General features: G+C 43.4%; 1 protein-coding gene across 1 annotated transcript in view; it reads right to left on the bottom strand.

The window, feature by feature from the left end:
• Nucleotides 1-577: 577 nt before the first annotated feature.
• The window catches only part of LOC311136926 (bcl-2-like protein 13), a 32,945-nt gene continuing 14,999 nt past the window's right edge, over nt 578-18,523 (bottom strand). The window contains exons 5-7 of the mRNA XM_084171243.1: nt 17,996-18,068; nt 17,123-17,251; nt 578-3,581 (exon numbers count right to left, since the gene is read on the bottom strand). Of these exons, the coding sequence (XP_084027369.1) occupies nt 2,610-3,581; nt 17,123-17,251; nt 17,996-18,068 (1,174 nt within the window). The 3' untranslated portion in view covers nt 578-2,609. The remainder of the gene's footprint in view (nt 3,582-17,122; nt 17,252-17,995; nt 18,069-18,523) is intronic.

The raw sequence follows: 18,523 nt of genomic DNA, 5'->3' as shown, positions 1-18,523 counted from the left end.
GAAAGGGGTGAAAACCATGAGCCTCCTAGGTTTTGTATTGAAGTCAATGTACCCAGAGGATGGAAACTAGCCGTCCTCCGGTTACACCATGGCGCTACCCTACAGAGTGCTGTTAAGGCTACTGTAGGCCTTCATTGCAAAACAGTGTTTTAATCAATTCTTTGGTGACATTAATATATTTAGCATAGTTTTATCTAAAAAGGATTACTTTAACATTTCACAATTTTTCTGAAATTCACTGAGGATGGTTCTCCCCTGAGGAGCCTTCACTGATCAACCACCATTCTTTCATTTGTCTCATCCACACATTTTTCTGTTGTTTACCACCCCAAAATCACACATGGTTGTATTTACACTTGGCTAAGCAACAGTGCGGGACGTGTAGTAGTGAGAGTTATGTGAGTCTTTACAGCACTGATATTAACCAAGCAGTGGGAATTCACTAACCAGTGAACAGAACAAAGCTGGACAACCAGTTAACTGTAGTCCAAGGGCCATCACTACTTGATCATTAAGATCAAGTGTTCACATTTCATGCTCCCAAAGTGTGCAAAGTTATAAAAAATAAAATAACACAAAAATACACCTTTTATTTTTTAAACTCTTGACTCGAGGCCTACAGTGCAGATTTTATTTTTGGATTCACATTGTACACAACGAACAGAGGAAGATATGAGGTTTCCCTTAGTGGTAATTTTGTTAGCTCTGTTGATTGTCTGTGGCAGGGTTGGCGTGTGTTGTTCCTACTCTTCAAGTTCTGGATAGACCTCCACTCGGACTTGAGAAATGGAGGGAGCTGACCTTTTCAAGAGCATAAGAAGGTTTGCTAGTAGTGGGAAGAAGCCAGCAGACAGCTGTTCATCTTTGTTTAGAAGTCTCTACTGTAGAAAGGTAGGCATGCTATGGGGTTACAGCAGAATGGCAAGGCAGTGCTGGGTGGGCAGTTTGGGCCAGCAGATGGGACAAACAGCGGACCAAGTAGCAGAAGAAAGGCATGTTATTATTTACTAACAGACTGGGGGAGTTGGGAATAAGAGCATAAATTGATTCAAGACAACTCAATTTCTCTTTCTGATATAGTCTCAGATTAAATCAAGTAGACTGAAATATTAAACATGAAAGATGTTGTCAATCTTAAACCTTCTTATCCCTCTTGGACACAATTTGAGTTGAACATATGAATATGAAATTCACCAGACAGAGACAGAAAGTATGTCTTGGTGCAGTCATTCCCAACCCTCCATTCCCTGTCGACAGAACACAGTGCCTGGAACAGCATTGACCATGGTGCCATCATGGTTAAACTGGCTTTAGGAGTGGTTGATGTTTTCACTCACACTAGCACACAATTGAATGACCAATGACAGTTCTATACCAGAGATTCTAAACATCTATTTTCAAGGATGCATCTTCATGCCTGGAATGGTGAATAACATTCACCCATCATCACAATCCCCTCAAAACCTAAGAGATGGCAAGTTATAAAATTCAATTGTGTATCCCACTCTGGCTGTGAGCTGCGGTAATCTTTATCCTCAGCTCGTCCTCTTTTTAGGACACTATTAAAAATCTATTTCATTGCAATTATAATGACCATAAATTACAACACTATATAAAGAGATAACATATATTTTGTCACAGGAGTCTGTTAACTAAATTACTGAAATGAGGTACAGTGATAATATATTATATTCATGTGAAAATATATACCCTTGCGTCAAGGCATCCCATTCACATCTTAAAGCGGAATCCCTCATTTTCCTAAATCTGCCCCAAAATGACAAAATAATAAATTTATCATCAGCTGATGTAGTAAGTCACTGGCAATCAGCCTTTAATATAGTGGGGGAGTAGATCATAAATATATCTACTTCACATTTTAGTGTGATATTAATAATCTCAATCAAGTGCTATATGAACAATATAGTCCCTTTATGGGGCTCAATTCTGCAGATAGTTATTTTACAGACACATCAGGGTCTCCAGTAGTGAATCTTATATCCCAATATCACATACATAATTCTAAAAACAAATTCAGTCTAATCATAATCTGTTAACTGCCATCAAAAAAGGATTCTACATAACCATGTTCATCTATTCTAAACCTCAACCTGCTTTTCAGAGGACATAAGGTAGTCAGAACATACTTTTTTCCTAATCATTCTAGATAAAAAAATCTATTGGAATAGGTGCCCTTTTCGCTTTCCTGGCAATTCTGACTTGAGCTACGCCCACTAGGCTCTGAGGACAAAGAAGTACCCCAAGCACCAGCCCAGAGGGTAACATACACCCTGCTTGTATCTGTGACGTGCATCCAGATGGCACAGGACAGAACCACGCACAATAGAGAAACCAAGACAATGTATAATATGTCCTTTCCAGTTTGAGGTGATGGGTTGGAGGCAGCAATGTACAACTGAAGACAAACATATCAAACGTCAGATGAGATGAGAACGGGGGAAAACAAAACAGAGAGAGAAAATAAGTTATTTTTGCCATGGTGTGTACACCTGGCAGTGGCAGCACAGCAGCCCAGATTACCAGCAGTGAGCCAGGCAGGGACCAGGGAGGAAGTGAGGTCTGGGGCCCAGGTCAGGAGCACCGCTAGGCTACCTCTTCCGGTGGGTCAGCACTCCCAAAGCCACTACAGCAGCTAGGGCCACCAGGGCAGCTCCACTGTAAAGCAGCACTGGAAGCTCCAACTCGGCCTCTGGTTCCGTTTGCACTGGGGCCTCCTCGGCTGGGGCCACAGGGGCCTCCACAGGGGCTTGGGGTGCCTCCAGGACGGGCGCTGCTGCCAGCTCCATCACAGCCTCTGACTGAGGTTCAGGCTGGGGCTCCTCTGGAATGGGCTCTGGCTGGGGTAGTGCTGCTGTGACTAGCATTGGGGCTGGCTCTGGTTCTGGGGCTGGCTCTGCTGGTGGGGGAGTAGGGGGCACCTTGGCGGGGGATGGGGGTGCTGCCTCCACAACAGGGACAGGCTCAGGCTCAACCACAGGGGCTGGTGCAGGGGGTTCGGGCTCTGACACTGGGTCAGTGGATGGGGCACGCGGTTCTGGCTCTGATGGGACCGCCGACAGGGGAGCAGGGGTCTCGATGACGACCGACTCCTCCAGATTTACCACCACGGGCTCTGGGGCTGCTGGGACAGGAGGCGGGGTGTCATCCCTAAACATCGCCCTCAGCTCGGCCAGCTCACTCTCCGTGCCCAGCACGCTCAGCATGATCTCCTGCAGCTCAGGCTCCTCTGCCCCACCCTCACCCTCCTCTGCGTCCTCTCGCTCTACGTGCACGATGTCAGAGTTGGAAGAGTTGTTCTCGCTGCGCTCCTCTGCAAGGGTGCCCTCGTTGCTTTCCAGGCTCTTGATGTCTTCGGGGTGGTCCATCATGCCAACCTGTGCCCAGGACTCGTGGCCTGCCAGAGACACACGTAAGCTCTCTGTCTGCCAGCTGTCCGGCCCACTGTTGTCTCCGGTGCCCAGCTGCGATGTGGGAAGCTGCTCTCCAGCCAGGATGTAGATGTCGTTGCTGTCCTCGGCTATGGTCAAGCCCTGCTCCTCCTCCAGGCTAAACACTGTACCCTGAGAGGGAGAGAAAGTTCAGTGGTCAGTATGGAACCACAAAATAACAAGCATTGCATTTTCCCATTTAATAAAGTGCTGATGGGTGGGATATAATAATCTTATGACATTGTGGATAAATAAACAAGACTGACATTTCAAAAATGGGCAAAACCTCTGGCACTACTGGCCCACTTCTAAGAAAGGTGTGGATCCTCCCAATTCTTGTGAATTTTCACGCAATATCACAGTAGAAATGTGTGACGCACACCTCAGTAATGTCAAAGTAAATGTCACATCTTGCACTTATATTTTCGACAGGAGTTGCAATACAAAGACTTTGATGTGGTTTGGTCAAGTGTGCAGTCACCACCTGAAAAAGCCCAACATCAGCCCATCTGAGGCTAGTACAGTACGTCATCTGCGTTATCACAGACCTTTTGTCTTGACTTAACTTCCTGCTGATCATTCTAAGGAAACCACTGAGGATATCACAATCTAATGCAGACTTCTGTAGTTTGTTTGTGTAGAGTTCCTGTATGCCCCTACCCTGGTCTTGATGAAGGGCCATAGCCCGTGGGAGGGATCGCCTAGAGTAAAACCTCTTTAGAACAGGTGCATCTACTATTCACTGGGACTTCAAATAATTCTGATAGAGGTGACAGAGACTTCTAAAAAGGTCTCCTCAGAGAGCTGCAGGTCCGTAGCTGCTCTTAGGTGACTGAATATAGGGCAATGGGAACAAGCTTGAAAACAATCAAAAACACAGGTGGTAATGATATATACTCCCAACCAAGCTATTGTGACACAGGTTTTTGTTTGTATGCATAATCTCTTCTTGTGGTATAAATAGCAAATGATCAAAGCAGTGTCTACAGTATGTCAAAATGTAACTTGTCTATAGTGTAATATAAATGTTGGTATTTATTGACTTTTCTTTGGTCTCTTGTTATTTGTATATTGTTCTCTACAATGCTTGTGATGCTATGGCTTTCATCCCACCTAGTGGTGTGTGGATGGGAACTAACAACTGGGTCAGAAGCCTGATGGAATCTAATCTATCAGTCCTTATGGCTGTAGAGTAGGGATCCTCAACTAGATTCAGCCGCGGGCCGATTTCTTCTTGAGCGGATGGTCGGGGGGCCGGAACATAACTACAAATCATTTGTAAACTGCAAATTGACCGCAAGGAGCCCAAACAGATATAATATTTCACTCAAATATCATTTCAAACCTTGCTTGTAGCTCAGTTGGTAGAGCATGGCGCTTGCAACGCCAGGGTTGTGGGTTCGTTTCCCACGGGGGGGCAGTATGAAAATGTATGCACTCACTAACTGTAAGTCGCTCTGGATAAGAGCGTCTGCTAAATGATCACGTGTCTCTTCTATCATGCGTGGAAATACTTGGGAACAGATTTCCCAAATTAAAATCACTTGGAGCTGATTTCCTGGTGTTTTTACAGTATTTATTTTGCTCAGAAAACTTGGGGCCAAATAAAACCACCCGCGGGCCACTGCTCCAATACTTCCATTTAGGCCTATACAGTGCATTCGGAAAGTATTCAGACCCCTTGACTTTTTGTTACAGCCTTATTCTAAAATGGATACAATTATTTATTTTTATCATCAATCTGTACATAAATGACAAAGCGAACAGGTGTTTAGAAATGTTTGCAAATTTATAAATTAAAACTGAAATACCTTATTTACATAAGTATTCAGACCCTTTGCTATGAGACTCGAAATTGAGCTCAGGTCCACCTGTTTCCATTGATTATCCTTGATATGTTTCTACAACTTGGAGTCCACCTGTGGTAAATGCAATTGATCGGACATGATTTGGAAAGGCACACACCTGTCTATATAAGGTCCCACAATTGACAGTGCACGTCAGAGCAAAAACCAAGCCATGAGGTTGAAGGAATTGTCCGTAGAGCTCCGAGACAGGATTGTGTCGAGGCACAGATCTGAGGAAGCATACCAAAACATTTCTGTAGCATTGAAGGTCCCCAAGAACACAGTGGCCTCCATCATTCGTAAATGGAAGAAGTTTGGAACCACCAAGACTCCTAGAGCTGGCCGCCCGGCCAAACTGAGCAATCCGGGGAGAAGGGCCTTGGTCAGGGAGGTGACCAAGAACCCGATGGTCACTGACAGAGCTCCAGCGTTCCTTTGTGGAGATGGGAGAACCATCTCTGCAGCACTCCAGCAATCAGGGCTTTATGGTAGTGGATAGACAGAAGCCACTCTTCCGCAAAAAAGGCACATGACAGACCGCTTGGGAGTTCGCCAAAAAGCACCTAAATGACTCTCAGACCATGAGAAAAAAAGATTATATGGTCTGATGAAACCAGGATTGAACTCTTTGGCCTGTATGCCAAGCATCACCTCTGGAGGAAACAGTGAAGCATGGTGGTGGCAGCATTATTGGGGAGGTTTTTCAGCGGCAGGGACTGGGAGACTAGTCGGGATCAAGGGAAAGATGAACAGAGCAAAGTACAGAGAGATCCTTGATGAAAACCTGCTCCAGAGCACTCAGGACCTCAGATTGGGGCGAAGGTTCACCTTCCAACAGGACAACGGCCCTAAGCACACAGCCAAGACAACGCAGGAGTGGCTTCGGGACAAGTCTCTGAATGTCTTTGAGTGGCCCAGCCAGAGCCCGGACCTAAACCTGATCGAACATCTCTGGAGAGACCTGAAAATAGCTGTGCAGCAACGCTCCCCATCCAACCTGACAGAGCTTGAGAGGATCTGCAGAGAAGAATGGGAGAAACTCCCCAAATACAGGTGTGCCAAGCTTTTAGCGTTATACCCAAGAAGACTTGAGGCTGTAATCGCTGCCAAAGGTACGTCAAAGTGCTGAGTAAAGGGTCTGAATACTTATGTAAATGTGCTATTTCAGTTTTTTTTGCCAATGATTTCTAAAAACCTTTTTTTTGCTTTTTCATTATTGGGTAGTGTATAGATTGTAGATGAGGGGAAAACAACTATTTCATCCATTTTAGAATAAGGCTGTAACGTATCAAATTGTGGAAAACGTCAAGGGGTCTGAATACTTTCCGAATGCACTGTTTTTTTTTTAGATGTCAATATGTGCCTCGGTAGGTATGTTAGTAGGAGGCTATTCAGGCACATTTCATAAAAAAGGGACATCTTTGTGTAGGAAGCTTTAACATAAGCACTTAAGGTGGCTGCATCGCGTGTCAGACGGTGTGAAAATGGCTGCCTCAGAGCTCAGACTGAATTCCCAGAGCACAGTAGGGGTAGCAGGGTGCCGTGGACCTGACAGGATGGATCTGACAGCACTAACTGACTCAGCCTAATCCACATCTCCCCCATGAAAAGATAAGGTTAAAACTGTTACGGTTCATTCAGGCAGGCTAAATAACTGCTCTGATACACTTATCTTCCATTCAAACAGGCTTGCAAATGACTACTTATTTGCATCGAACTCACAGAACATTTTCCTAACTAAAATGGGGCCTATACTGTATCTATGTAAAATACAGTTGTTTGAGCTATGGGCCTATGGCCTGAATGAAGGTTATTCTCCTTACAAGGACATTCTCTCAGAGGCCAGGCTGCATCCCGGGAGGCCAGGCAGGGGATTAAAACTAATGCCAACCCTTCCTAGCATTCACTCTCTGGGTGTAAGCAGATTTGTGTGTGGGAGAGTGGTTTACATCATTTTTCTAAAAACCCTCCTCTCTGGGCAGAGGTTTCAGTGGTTGGATAAAGAAGGGCAGCCATGTGTTAGGGCCACATTAATAGGTCTCCATCTGGGCGTAACAAGCATTGGGTCTTTAGGCAAATTACGTCAAAATGAAATAATCAGCAGTAGACCCTCACCCAGTTACTAAAGCCATATAACTATTTATTATTTTTATGATGTTCTCAAAAGAACATATGGTAAAGCACTAATAAAAGACATCTCCATCAGCAGGCTAAGTAGACCACCAATTATTCAGTAGCTAGCAGCTAAAAACATTGAAAACTTGAGATTACTAAAAGCGAAAATCTGTGGTTCTTTAACTCACTAGGACAGAGCATAAGCAGATAATCAAAGTGAAATAAAATCTAGATATTTAGGCTACTTCATATGAAAATGAACACCAAACCTGAGATATCCTCACCTGTAGTCCTTATAGCTTCACTCCCTGTGTGAAAACACCTATATTCTTCAGCACCTTCCAATAACTTCACACGCACCAAGTTGGAAAAAAAAACAGTCGCTGTTGTACAGCAGACTTTTGAGGTATTGTGAGCTGTTGTCAGGCGTGTTACAAAGCTCTCCACCCTTGCTGCGGGACACACACACACAGAAAGACAAACTGTACACTGTTCCTCTGAGAGGAAGTCAGGCAGCCCCACACAGGAACAGCTCTTCCCAAACTACAGTGCCTTCAGAAAGTATTCACACTCCTTGACTTATTTCACATTTTTGTTGTGTTACAAAGTGCGATTAAAATTGATTTAATTGTCATTTTTTGTCAACAATCTACACAAAATACTTTTAAAAATGTGTTTATTAAATGGAAAATCAAACACTAATATATTTTGATTAGATAAGTATTCAACCCCCTGAGTCAATACATGTTAGAATCACTTTTGGCAGCGGTTACAGCTGTGAGTCTTTCTGGGTAAGTCTCTAATAGCTTTACACACCTGGATTGTACAATATTTGCACATTATCCTTTTCAAGCCGATTTAAGTCAAAACTGTAACTAGGCCACTCAGGAACATTCAATGTCGTCTTGGTAAGTAACTCCACTGGTTTTGCGTTTTAGGTTATTGTCCTGCTGAAAAGGTGGATTTGTCGCCCAGTGTGTTGGAAAGCATACAACCAGGTTTTCCTCTAGGACTGTGCTTAGCTCTATTCCTTTTATTATATGTTATGTGTATGCTTGCCGATGACAAGCATACCCATAACATGATGCCACCACCATGCTGGAAAATATGAAGCGTGGTACTCAGTGACGTGTTGTGCTGGATTTGCCCCCAACATAATGCTTTGTATTCAGGACAAAAAGTTAATTTGCCAATTTTTTTGCAGTATTACTTTAGTTCTGCCTTATTGCAAACAGGACACATGTTTTGGAATATTTGTTATTCTGTACAGGCTTCCTTCTTTTCACTCCGTCGTTTAGGTTATTATTGTGGAGTAACTACAATGTTGTTGAGCCATCCTCAGTTTTCGATCACAGCCATATAAAAATCATAATTGGCCTCATGGTGAAATCCCTGAGCTGTTTCCTTCCTCTCTGTCAACTGAGCTAGGAAGGACACCTGTATCTTTGTAGTGACTGGGTGTATTGATAACCCATACAAAGTGTAATTAATAACTTCACCATGTTCAAAGGAATATTCAAAAAGTCTGCCGTTTTATTTTTTACCAATCTACCAATAGGTGTACAATACATCAAGGGGTGTGAATACTTTCTGAAGGCACTATGTACCACTCAACAATGCTGTGTTAAAACCCCTGTACAAACAATGAGGGGAGTGATACCGCCACACACACTGTTAAACCTAATCTCAGGGATGACACTAGGCTCCACTGCACCTATGAACAGTTACCACAGCCTTAACACAGTCAAGGTACAGTGAGGTTGTGAGTGATTAGAGATTACATAGGCATTACATTTACATTTTTGTCATTTCACAGACGCTCTTCTCCAGAGAGACTTACAGGAGCAATTGGGGTTAAGTGCCTTGCTCAAGGGCACAGAGATCTTTCACCTAGTCAGCTCGGGGATTCGAACCAGAGATCTTTCAGTTACTGGCCCAACACTCTTAACCGCTAGACTACCTGCAGCTATACTAGGCTCCGATGTTATTTTTGATCACCAGTGAAGGGCAATATTTCATCCCCACACTAGTATCACATGTACAGCCTCATCTAATATACTGTATGAGATCCTTCTAGTCAAGACTTGGAAGCCTGCATCACTTGAATCAGAGCTGGTAGTTTGTGTAAACACACATCCCCCCCTCTTCTCCCAGCAGGGTCTCAGTCACATGGGACTTGCTGCCTGCCACCTAAACATGCCACAGCTCTTCGCCAACACAAATATTAGAACTGGGAACTCAAGTCATGTTACAGACTGGCTGACTTTGTTTCACTTGTTTTTCTTTGCTCCATAAGATATTGTGAAAGGATCATTGGTTTTTGTCCTCTTATCCAATGTTAAAAAGGCCCAGTGCAGTCAAACACGTGATTTTCCTGTGTTTTATATACACACACACAGAGTATACAAAACATGAGGAACACCTTCCTAATATTGACTTGCACCCCCTTTTGCCCTCAGAACAGCCTCAAATCACCAGAGCATGGACTCTACAAGGTGTCAAAAGCATCCACAGGGATGCTGGCCCATGTTGACGCCAATGCTTCCCACAGTTCTGTCAAGTTGGCTGGATATCCTTTGGGTGGTGGACCATTCTTGATACACACGGGAAACTGTTGAGTGTGAAAAACCCTGCAGCGTTGCAGCTCTTGACAGACTCATAATTAATTTTTTATCCAGTCAGATAAACACTCCAAACAGCCTACCCAACCGCTCGGAGGCATCCGCATGGTCCTAAAGCACACTGTTGCCTCGTTTTGTATCACATTCCAATGATAAAACTGTGGGGGACAAAAATGCAATTGCACCCCTGGCTTTCACCTGGATTCACCTGATCAGTCTGTCATGGAAAGAGAAGGTGTTCCTAATGTTTTGTACATGCCCACACAGGTTTGAATAATGCTGTGAAAATGGTTATGCCCTTTTAGTGCAATACCCGTTTGAAAAGACTGCCTGAAATGTCAGTGTGATGGAGTTTTGGCCTGCCTGGTGATATCACTAGGCGGTAAATTAGTTTATAGACCAATAAGAAAAATAGTTCTAAATCTGCCAATAGCAGCTAGTTTTTCCCCTCCCTACTCCGACAAATCCCAGACAGTCCTAACAAAATTCTTGCTTGAGAAATTGCCCTTTATTAAAGAAGCTATTTTTATTAATTTTTGACCATTTTAACTGAAAACAAAATCACAATAACCAGGTTTCCCCACCCACCTTTTTATGCGAGTAAAGTACATGTTGAATAAAAATGTAATGACAGGCCTGATGGAAACAGAAAATGTTTCGGTAAGCTCTCCAAATGTCAACAAAACACGCTAGACAAGGTGGGACCTTTTTGTGTCAGTAAAATGAATTATGCGAGAGAAATGGTAGAAACACTTATGCACAAATATTATATCGACGTAAACTTGGAATCACGCGTTGACATGTGTGGTCCTCCTACTACGACTCGTCCATCGGGAAAGCATGCAGTTTATTAGGCTACAGATTAAATAAGTCATGATGAACTTGACAGGGTGGTGAAAGTGCAAGGTGATGTTGATGCTCCTTACCAATAAATATCGAGGGTCTTATTCTGGTGACGTGATCAACGATGATTGGCTTCTGTTTGACAAATAAATCTCTCTTTTGTCCATAATAATCTCATCATGTAGGCTATACGCAAGCTCTAGCCAACAGCGCGTGGATACAGCACCAGAGTGGGCAAACTCGCTACGTAACGCAACATTTTGGGTGAGAAAACCATCAGTAGAGCTGAAAATGCGATGGAAACCCATTTAAATCTGTACTTTTTTTATTCTGTACAATTTAACCGCAAAAGTTATTTTTATGTGCACTACCTCATCACGCACAGCCTTTAATCTGCAACAAGTCAATTTGATGGAAACATCTCTGGTGGGAAAAGGCACATTTTTATGCAGATTTTAGACTATTTGCATAAATATCTGTCACCAATTGGATGGAAACTTAGCTAGTAAGGTACTTAATTGTTACCCAGAAATTTGATATAGAGATTTAAAAAAACAACTGCATTGGACCTTTAATGCTTAGCCTACAATGGTATGTACAGATTTGCCATTAAGTCCATGGACACTGGTATGGGTGTTTTGCAGATAACCTGATACTGTAAAGACTTCTGTTAATGTTATGTTACATATGCAGAGTTCCTGGTAGTCAGACATTGAGGGATTCATGCTGACATCAGGCTCCATGCTGAACCAGCCAGCCAGCCCAGAGCTGTCTAACCTTCCTCTGTCTCCTCAGTTGTTTCTGAGAAACGGAATCTTACATTTACATTTAACCTATAATGCCATAGTAGTGAGTCTGTTTCAGCCCGAGGAACCCATCCTAACAATTCCTCTCAATTAGTGTCGTGTGCTGCTATGAAGTGCCGTCAAAGTGGATTGACTGCTAGGAGGGACCATTGGACACAGTAACATAAATGGCCATTCACTAATCAACTGATCATTCAATATAGCTGCCCAAGAGAGTTGTCATTGACATAATTACATCCCCCAGTCAGGATTCCACCTTTATTAATGCCCCTAATCCCATCACTCCTCCCTCATCCAATTAATCCACTACCACTAAAGAGCAATGAAGCTATTCTAACCTACCGTGTCAAAGGAGTAAGACATCATGTACACTTTTAGGAAGTAGCTTTCATAAAAAATTATAAAAAGGATCCAGCTGCCCCCAAGAGGAATGGCCTTTCTTGTGTTAGATTGGCTGCAGCTGGGTGTAGGCCTATACAGTGGCTTGCGAAAGTATTCACCCCCCTTGGTATTTTTCCTATTTTGTTGCCTTACAACCTGGAATTAAAATTATTTTGGGGGGGTTTGTATCATTTGATTTACATGCCTACCACTTTGAAGATGCAAAATATTTTTGGTGAAACAAACAAGACCAAAAAAACAGAACTTGAGCGTGCATAACTATTCACAAGGCACTGTAACCCCAGGTTTATCCAGGATCAAAGCCATTCAGGAGGGTTAATGTGAAGCAGCTGGCCTGATGGGAACAGCCACATGGATGAATGTCTTCTACAAATTAACACGTCACTAAAATGACCTGTTTTTCCTAATCTCCGAGAAGGGCTTCAACAAGAGAACCTGGTAACAGCCAGATGGCGGGACTGTGCTTGGCCTCGGAGCATCCGACAGAGGACCTTGAGACCAGATGTCCAGCACCAAAGGTTGTGTTGCTCTCGCTGTGTCAGTGTTTGTGACGCAGGTTGCATTAGGCAGCAGCAGTAGACACTGACCTGGGTTCAGCCATTAGCAGTGATGCCCTGACCAACGCTGTGAAGCGAGTAGGACTGACCATCCTCCAGTGGGGATCTGACCTGGGTTCTGCTGTTAGCAGTTGACAAAGGTGGCACTGCTCTGGGAGGCTATAACTATAAGTAGGCCAATCTGGCCTCTGGTGATTTTTCTGAGGATTATTTCCTCTGCTCTGCAGCAGAGCCCGTCGCCACAAGACAAAGAGATGCACTCAGCATTCCACCCCAGCAGCAGAGACATTTCTCTTACGTAACATGGCCAAGGGCTGTGCAGCCTGACGCGTCCCAGACAGACCAGAACACGCTCAGCACCCCCCCCCCCCCCAAATATGATTTGTGCCTGTGTTTGAGGCAACCGAAATTCATTATATTTTAAAGTATATGGGCATTTGCCTGACTAAGCTGCCCAGTTTGTGGCCTTTTAGCAAGTAACTTTACTATTGTGCGCAGCAACTGAGGTGTCAAGCGCAATTTGAGAGAGCAACATAAGCACACTTGTCACGAGCAGTTTCTGAGGGACACACCAAAATGAAACTAATATTACTGCATTCATTTTCTAAAAATGTTAGCCTTCCTCTCCCAGACAACCTTAGACAAGGTGTCAGAGACACCCTTTGTCCGGTCACTTCCTAGCGACAGGAGTTGTATCACCCATGACAACGTCTGTAATACATCATGTCTGAAGGGCCCCGTCAGAACACACGCAGCAGTTTTCACTGTCGTGCTGAAGGACAGCAGTCAGTGCTGTCTGAAGGACAGGGCTAGAAATAGAGAGAGATGAGGGAGAGGGTGTGTAGGGGTGTTCTCAAGGACAAAGTTCAGATAATGACCTTTCCACCAGCCATGTTTAATACAGACACACCCCTCACTCTTAGACTAGCTACATAGGGTATTAGGCTCTCACACAGTTACAGTATGTCACAGACCCAAACCATTCATAGTGAACAGGTTCAAATGCAGTCATACCCATGCTAGTCTATTTTGTGTCAGAAGCGGTCCTTATTCAAAATGTCTCCCTAGTGTATTGCATTTCCCTTGCTTACTCATCTTCCCCCCATTCCTATGGCCGGGTCGGATTTAAGAGATGCTGGTCTTGTTGTCCAATGAAGTGAACACGACATTGGGGTCATAATCCTTTTTGTTTCCTAATGTAATTAAACAAAAAGGCATGGTCATCGTCAGAGCCACCAAACACAGCAGGAGGGACCACTATCACGAGGATGGCACGACGTACCCGTCATCTAAATCAATCTGCCTCCCATCAGATTTACAGTGATAACTACAACCAATCAAAATCGCTCAATAAGCGATAAACCCATGAGGCAGTTCGGGATTTCCACTTGGTTGTAAATGGTGCACAATAGATAGAACAGAAAAATGCACAGAATCTTCCCTCCAAGTGCTCAGTCATAGAGGACCTTGGGGATTATTGTGTTCTAGCCACTGTGTTCAAACTGTCAACTCAGATATCCATACACTTCACCACACGGCTAAAACCAGATTCAGAGACGCAAGCCCTTCCCTGCGGTCCAGAGTTCTTCAATCCCCCCAAACAGCGACCGACAGTCTCTTACTAAACTACGATCAATGTTCTCACACAGTCACCTATACAAACGCGCACCAACACACGCACCACCAAAAAACAAGATAATTGACCTACCTGACTGTAACCCAGCAACTATACAGTAAGTGCTTCCCTGAGCAAGGTCAGAAGCCCAGAAAGAGTCCAAAAAGAGAGAGAGAGAGAAAGGGAGGAGTGGAGAGAAAGAAGGGGGAAGTGAACCCACACACCGCTGTCACAGTAATGGAGCTTGAACTTCACAGGAGTTCTCACTGGCGTGTCATACCCACCCCGCCCTCTCTATTTCACTCTCTCCCTCCCCCTGCTGTCCCAGCCCTAGCCTATGGTCCATCCCTGACATAACAGTGGGAATGTGGCCTTGTTAGTGTGGCCAAGGGACTGAGCACATAAACAATGGATTGGATCCAGTCATAATGTGATACGAGCAGAAGTGAGTCAGGGATGATGTATCAGAGATGGTCATGGTATGTTATCCCTTTACTGCCCCACAACAATGATTATTCTCTCCACAAGTCAAGCACAGTCTTGGTGAGATTCACATGGTTAGGTCATGGGCCTGGCTCTGCTTTTCATTCAGTTGTACTCAACCCATGTGTCCCTTTTAGCACTTTACAGTCATGCCTGATCAAGCAATTTCTGTGTGTTTTTCTTTTCCCTAGGGCTTGTTACGGTAATGAATACACTGCACAGTATCTGTACTGACAGCAGAACGACTTGTTCTACATGTCCAGTTCAGTGGCGGTAGGTGGCGTTTAAGATAAGGGAGGACGATTTATTTAAATTAGCATGGCATCATTTCCATTAGAGCACATTGGATGACTCATTCATATTCCATTCACCCAGCTCAATGTAACAATCGATAGGTTTAGGCCACTACATGATACACACATTTTCCCTATACCCATCATGAGGTAGCTACAACCTAGCCTACAAATGAACGTTTATAACGTAGGTGCAGAGGTTGAGACAAATTGGAGTAATCAAGATGACAGACAGTGACACTTTCAATACCGACTTGCAAACTCCTGCCTGCATCTAGCCGACATTGGGTGTAATCATTAGTCCCAACAGTTGCAAAATGTTCCGTTCTGTTTCTATTGGAGAAATTCACTTTGGTCCCTCCCCGTTTCGTTCGTTTCCGTTTTGCAACAGAATCAGAGGAATGAATACACCCCTGACCACACAGTTCACTTTCATAGCAGCCACATACAGCATCTTCACTTTGCTTGCTGTATAATTCCTTCTACGCGCTCTCCTCCTCTCACCTTTTCCCTTTGCCGGTGGACTTCAGTGCACAACACAACAGCTGTCTCTGACCAGGTGAAAAACCTCTCCAAGCCAAACCTTCCTACCATAACCGCTAACCACTACACAGCCTACATTGTTGTCACCATATTAATGTTATAGTCAACAAAAGTAGAACTAACACGTTAGTAAACCCACAATCCAAGTGTACGATCACGCAGTACAGTGCACAGCAAGCAGTTTAACAGATACACCAGCAGGCCTCGGTGGCAATACATTAATAAAACCGAAAGCCAGTGGCGTAAAGTACTTAAGTAGTACTTTAAAAGTATTTTTACTTAAGTATTTTTTGGGGTATCTGTACTTTATTATTTATATTTGACAACTTTCACTACATTCTTAATGAAAATAAGTGTACTTTTTACTCCATACATTTTCCCAAAAGTACTTGTTACATTTTGAATGCTTAGCAGGACAGGAAAATGGTCCAATTCACACACATCAAGAGAACATTCCTGGTCATCCCTACTGCCTCTTGTCTGGCAGAGTCACTTAACACAAATGCTTTGTTTATAAATTATGCCTGAGTGTTGGAGTGTGTCCCTGGCTATCCGTAAATTAAAACAAGAAAATCGTGCCGTCTGGTTTGCTTAATATAAGGAATGTGAAATGATTTACACTTTTACAGTACCAGTCAAACGTTTGGACACACCTACTCATTCCAGAGTTTCTTTATTTTTTACATTGTAGAAAGGTGACTACCTCATGAAGCTGGTTGAGAGAATGCCAAGCTATCATCAAGGCAAAGGGTGGCTACTATGAAGTATCTAAAATATACTTTGATTTGTTTAACACTTTTTTGGTTACTACATCATTCCATGTGTTATTTCATAGTTTCGATGTCTTCACTATTATTCTATAATGTAGAAAATAGTAAAAATAAAGAAAAACCCTTGAATGAGTGTCCAAACTTTTGACTGGTACTGTACTTTTGATACTTAAGTATCAAAAGTAAATGTAATTGCTAAAATATACTTAAGTATATTTAAAACCAAATAATTTTATACTTTCTCAAGTAGTATTTTACTGGGTGACTTTCACTTTTACTTGAGTAATTTTCTATTAAGGTATCTTTACTTTTACTCAAGTATGACACTTTTTCCACCACTGCCGAACACTTACCTTGACTTGGAAGAGTTGCAGTGTTGGATAGCCTTAGCCTGCTAGCTAACATAAATAGCATTCCTCTCTGTATGAGTCAAGTTGTTGAGTAGGCTAAATTAGCTGCATTACCTAAGTAAGTGAAAGGTAAACTAAGAAGAGTGTCTCCCTCTCTCCCTTTCTCGTTCCTTCTTTAAAAATGCCCTTATAGCCAGCCTCTCAACAATGACTGAATGCCCTTACAGCCAACCATGTACAGTGGATCTCTGGCGCCCTCCTCTGGCTATACTGTGTTGTGAAAAGAAACAGCAGCCAACAGGTCAAGGCTGAAACATTAATCTGCTTGAATTTTGTATGAGAAATTAATAAGTGGTTCATTATTGGCCAGCCCCCTGTCCCATCCACCCCATCTGTACCACCTCTCCCCTTGTCCAGTGTCCACTCACCCATCCTCCCTGCCGGATGATGTAGTCTGCCTCAGCCTCCTCCAGGAAATTGACCCCCAGAGGAAGCAGAGTAGCCAGGATCTGTCCTTCCCCCTGTAGTGCCTGCAGCAGCACCAAAGGCACCAGCACCTGGGGACAGCGAGGGCAGTGTGTTAGGCCCAGTTCAAGACCCTACCCAAAAGGAACCAGGATGGGGGTAAAAGCAAAATGGTGATGGTTCCACCAGGCCTTTCAAAAAGCCTAAGGGGAGCTTCCACCACACTTATCAGATTTAGGGGTGGCACGGTAATTGTATAATAATGTAACCGACCATTATGGATGAAGACAGTCATGAAAATGAAATAATCATCATAACCGTTAAAAAAAAATCCAACGTTTTTAATCAACTTCATATTCAAGTCGACAAACTATACCCAAAAGCAGCAAAGTAGTCTGGCTTACAGCTAACAGCCGATATAAGGAGAGAGGAGGCTAAACTAGCCAGTTTTAGAATTTTGTGTTGTGGACTAAACAGCTGACTGAAGGCGGGACATACAGTTGAGTCCATTTCTGTGGTAACATGGACTCTTACAAAGTGATGAAACTTTGTTGCTCCTTGTTACTGCAAGGTGTTGGAGCAAACCAGTCTTCCGGTTGCCTCTGTGTATCTTGTTTGCTATTCAAACGATTATAAAAATGGTGACCGCAGTCAATTGGCTGACAAATAACCGTCATTCCAAAATTCCATGACAGTCACAGCCCTAATCAGATTCCTTCGGATCTGCAGACACCATAGGCCTAAGAGCTAGGGAAAGAGCTTATGGGTTGTTTCTTAACTAGTCCTAATAGGTTGTCAGTCAGTAACGGCAGGTGAACAGTAGAGAGATCCCTCACCTTGGTCCAGCCACTCTGCGTGTGGCAGGAGACATCTTGTGCTGCTTCTCTGAAACGTTCGTAGTCCAAAGGGCTGCCAAACGAACACACAGTGATCATTCACCAGTGACCTTGAAAGTAACTTGAGAAATGTATGCATCACAGAGAGCTGGTTTATAAATATGGTTGAGATACATTAGACACACATTCCTAGCCTAAGTGATATGAGTAATGTCCTTGCATTTCTGTAACTTTAGAAAATTAAATGGTAGCCTATATGTTGGTTGGGTGTCATTGATTAAACCTATAGGAGTGTTTCTTGGAATCCATTTCATCATTAAAAGCGCAGATTAAAAATATACTTTGAAGTAGTCATGTAATACAACCTTTTATAAAAAAGGTCCATGTGCTGTTCTGAAATTGCTAGACAGGAACACTTTCCCTAAGGCAGTATGAAAGGCACCATCAATTCAACCTTGACTTTGAGTTCAGGCCTACAGTAGAGCATATGAGCGGAGTGGTGTGGTGAGAATCTCAGCTCCTCGCTCA

The sequence above is a fragment of the Coregonus lavaretus genome, assembly GCF_964263955.1.
Source record: "Coregonus lavaretus genome assembly, chromosome: 11".
Taxonomy (NCBI): domain Eukaryota; kingdom Metazoa; phylum Chordata; class Actinopteri; order Salmoniformes; family Salmonidae; genus Coregonus; species Coregonus lavaretus.
Note: the sequence above shows the minus strand (reverse complement) of the source record. Positions and strands in the feature narration are given on the sequence as shown.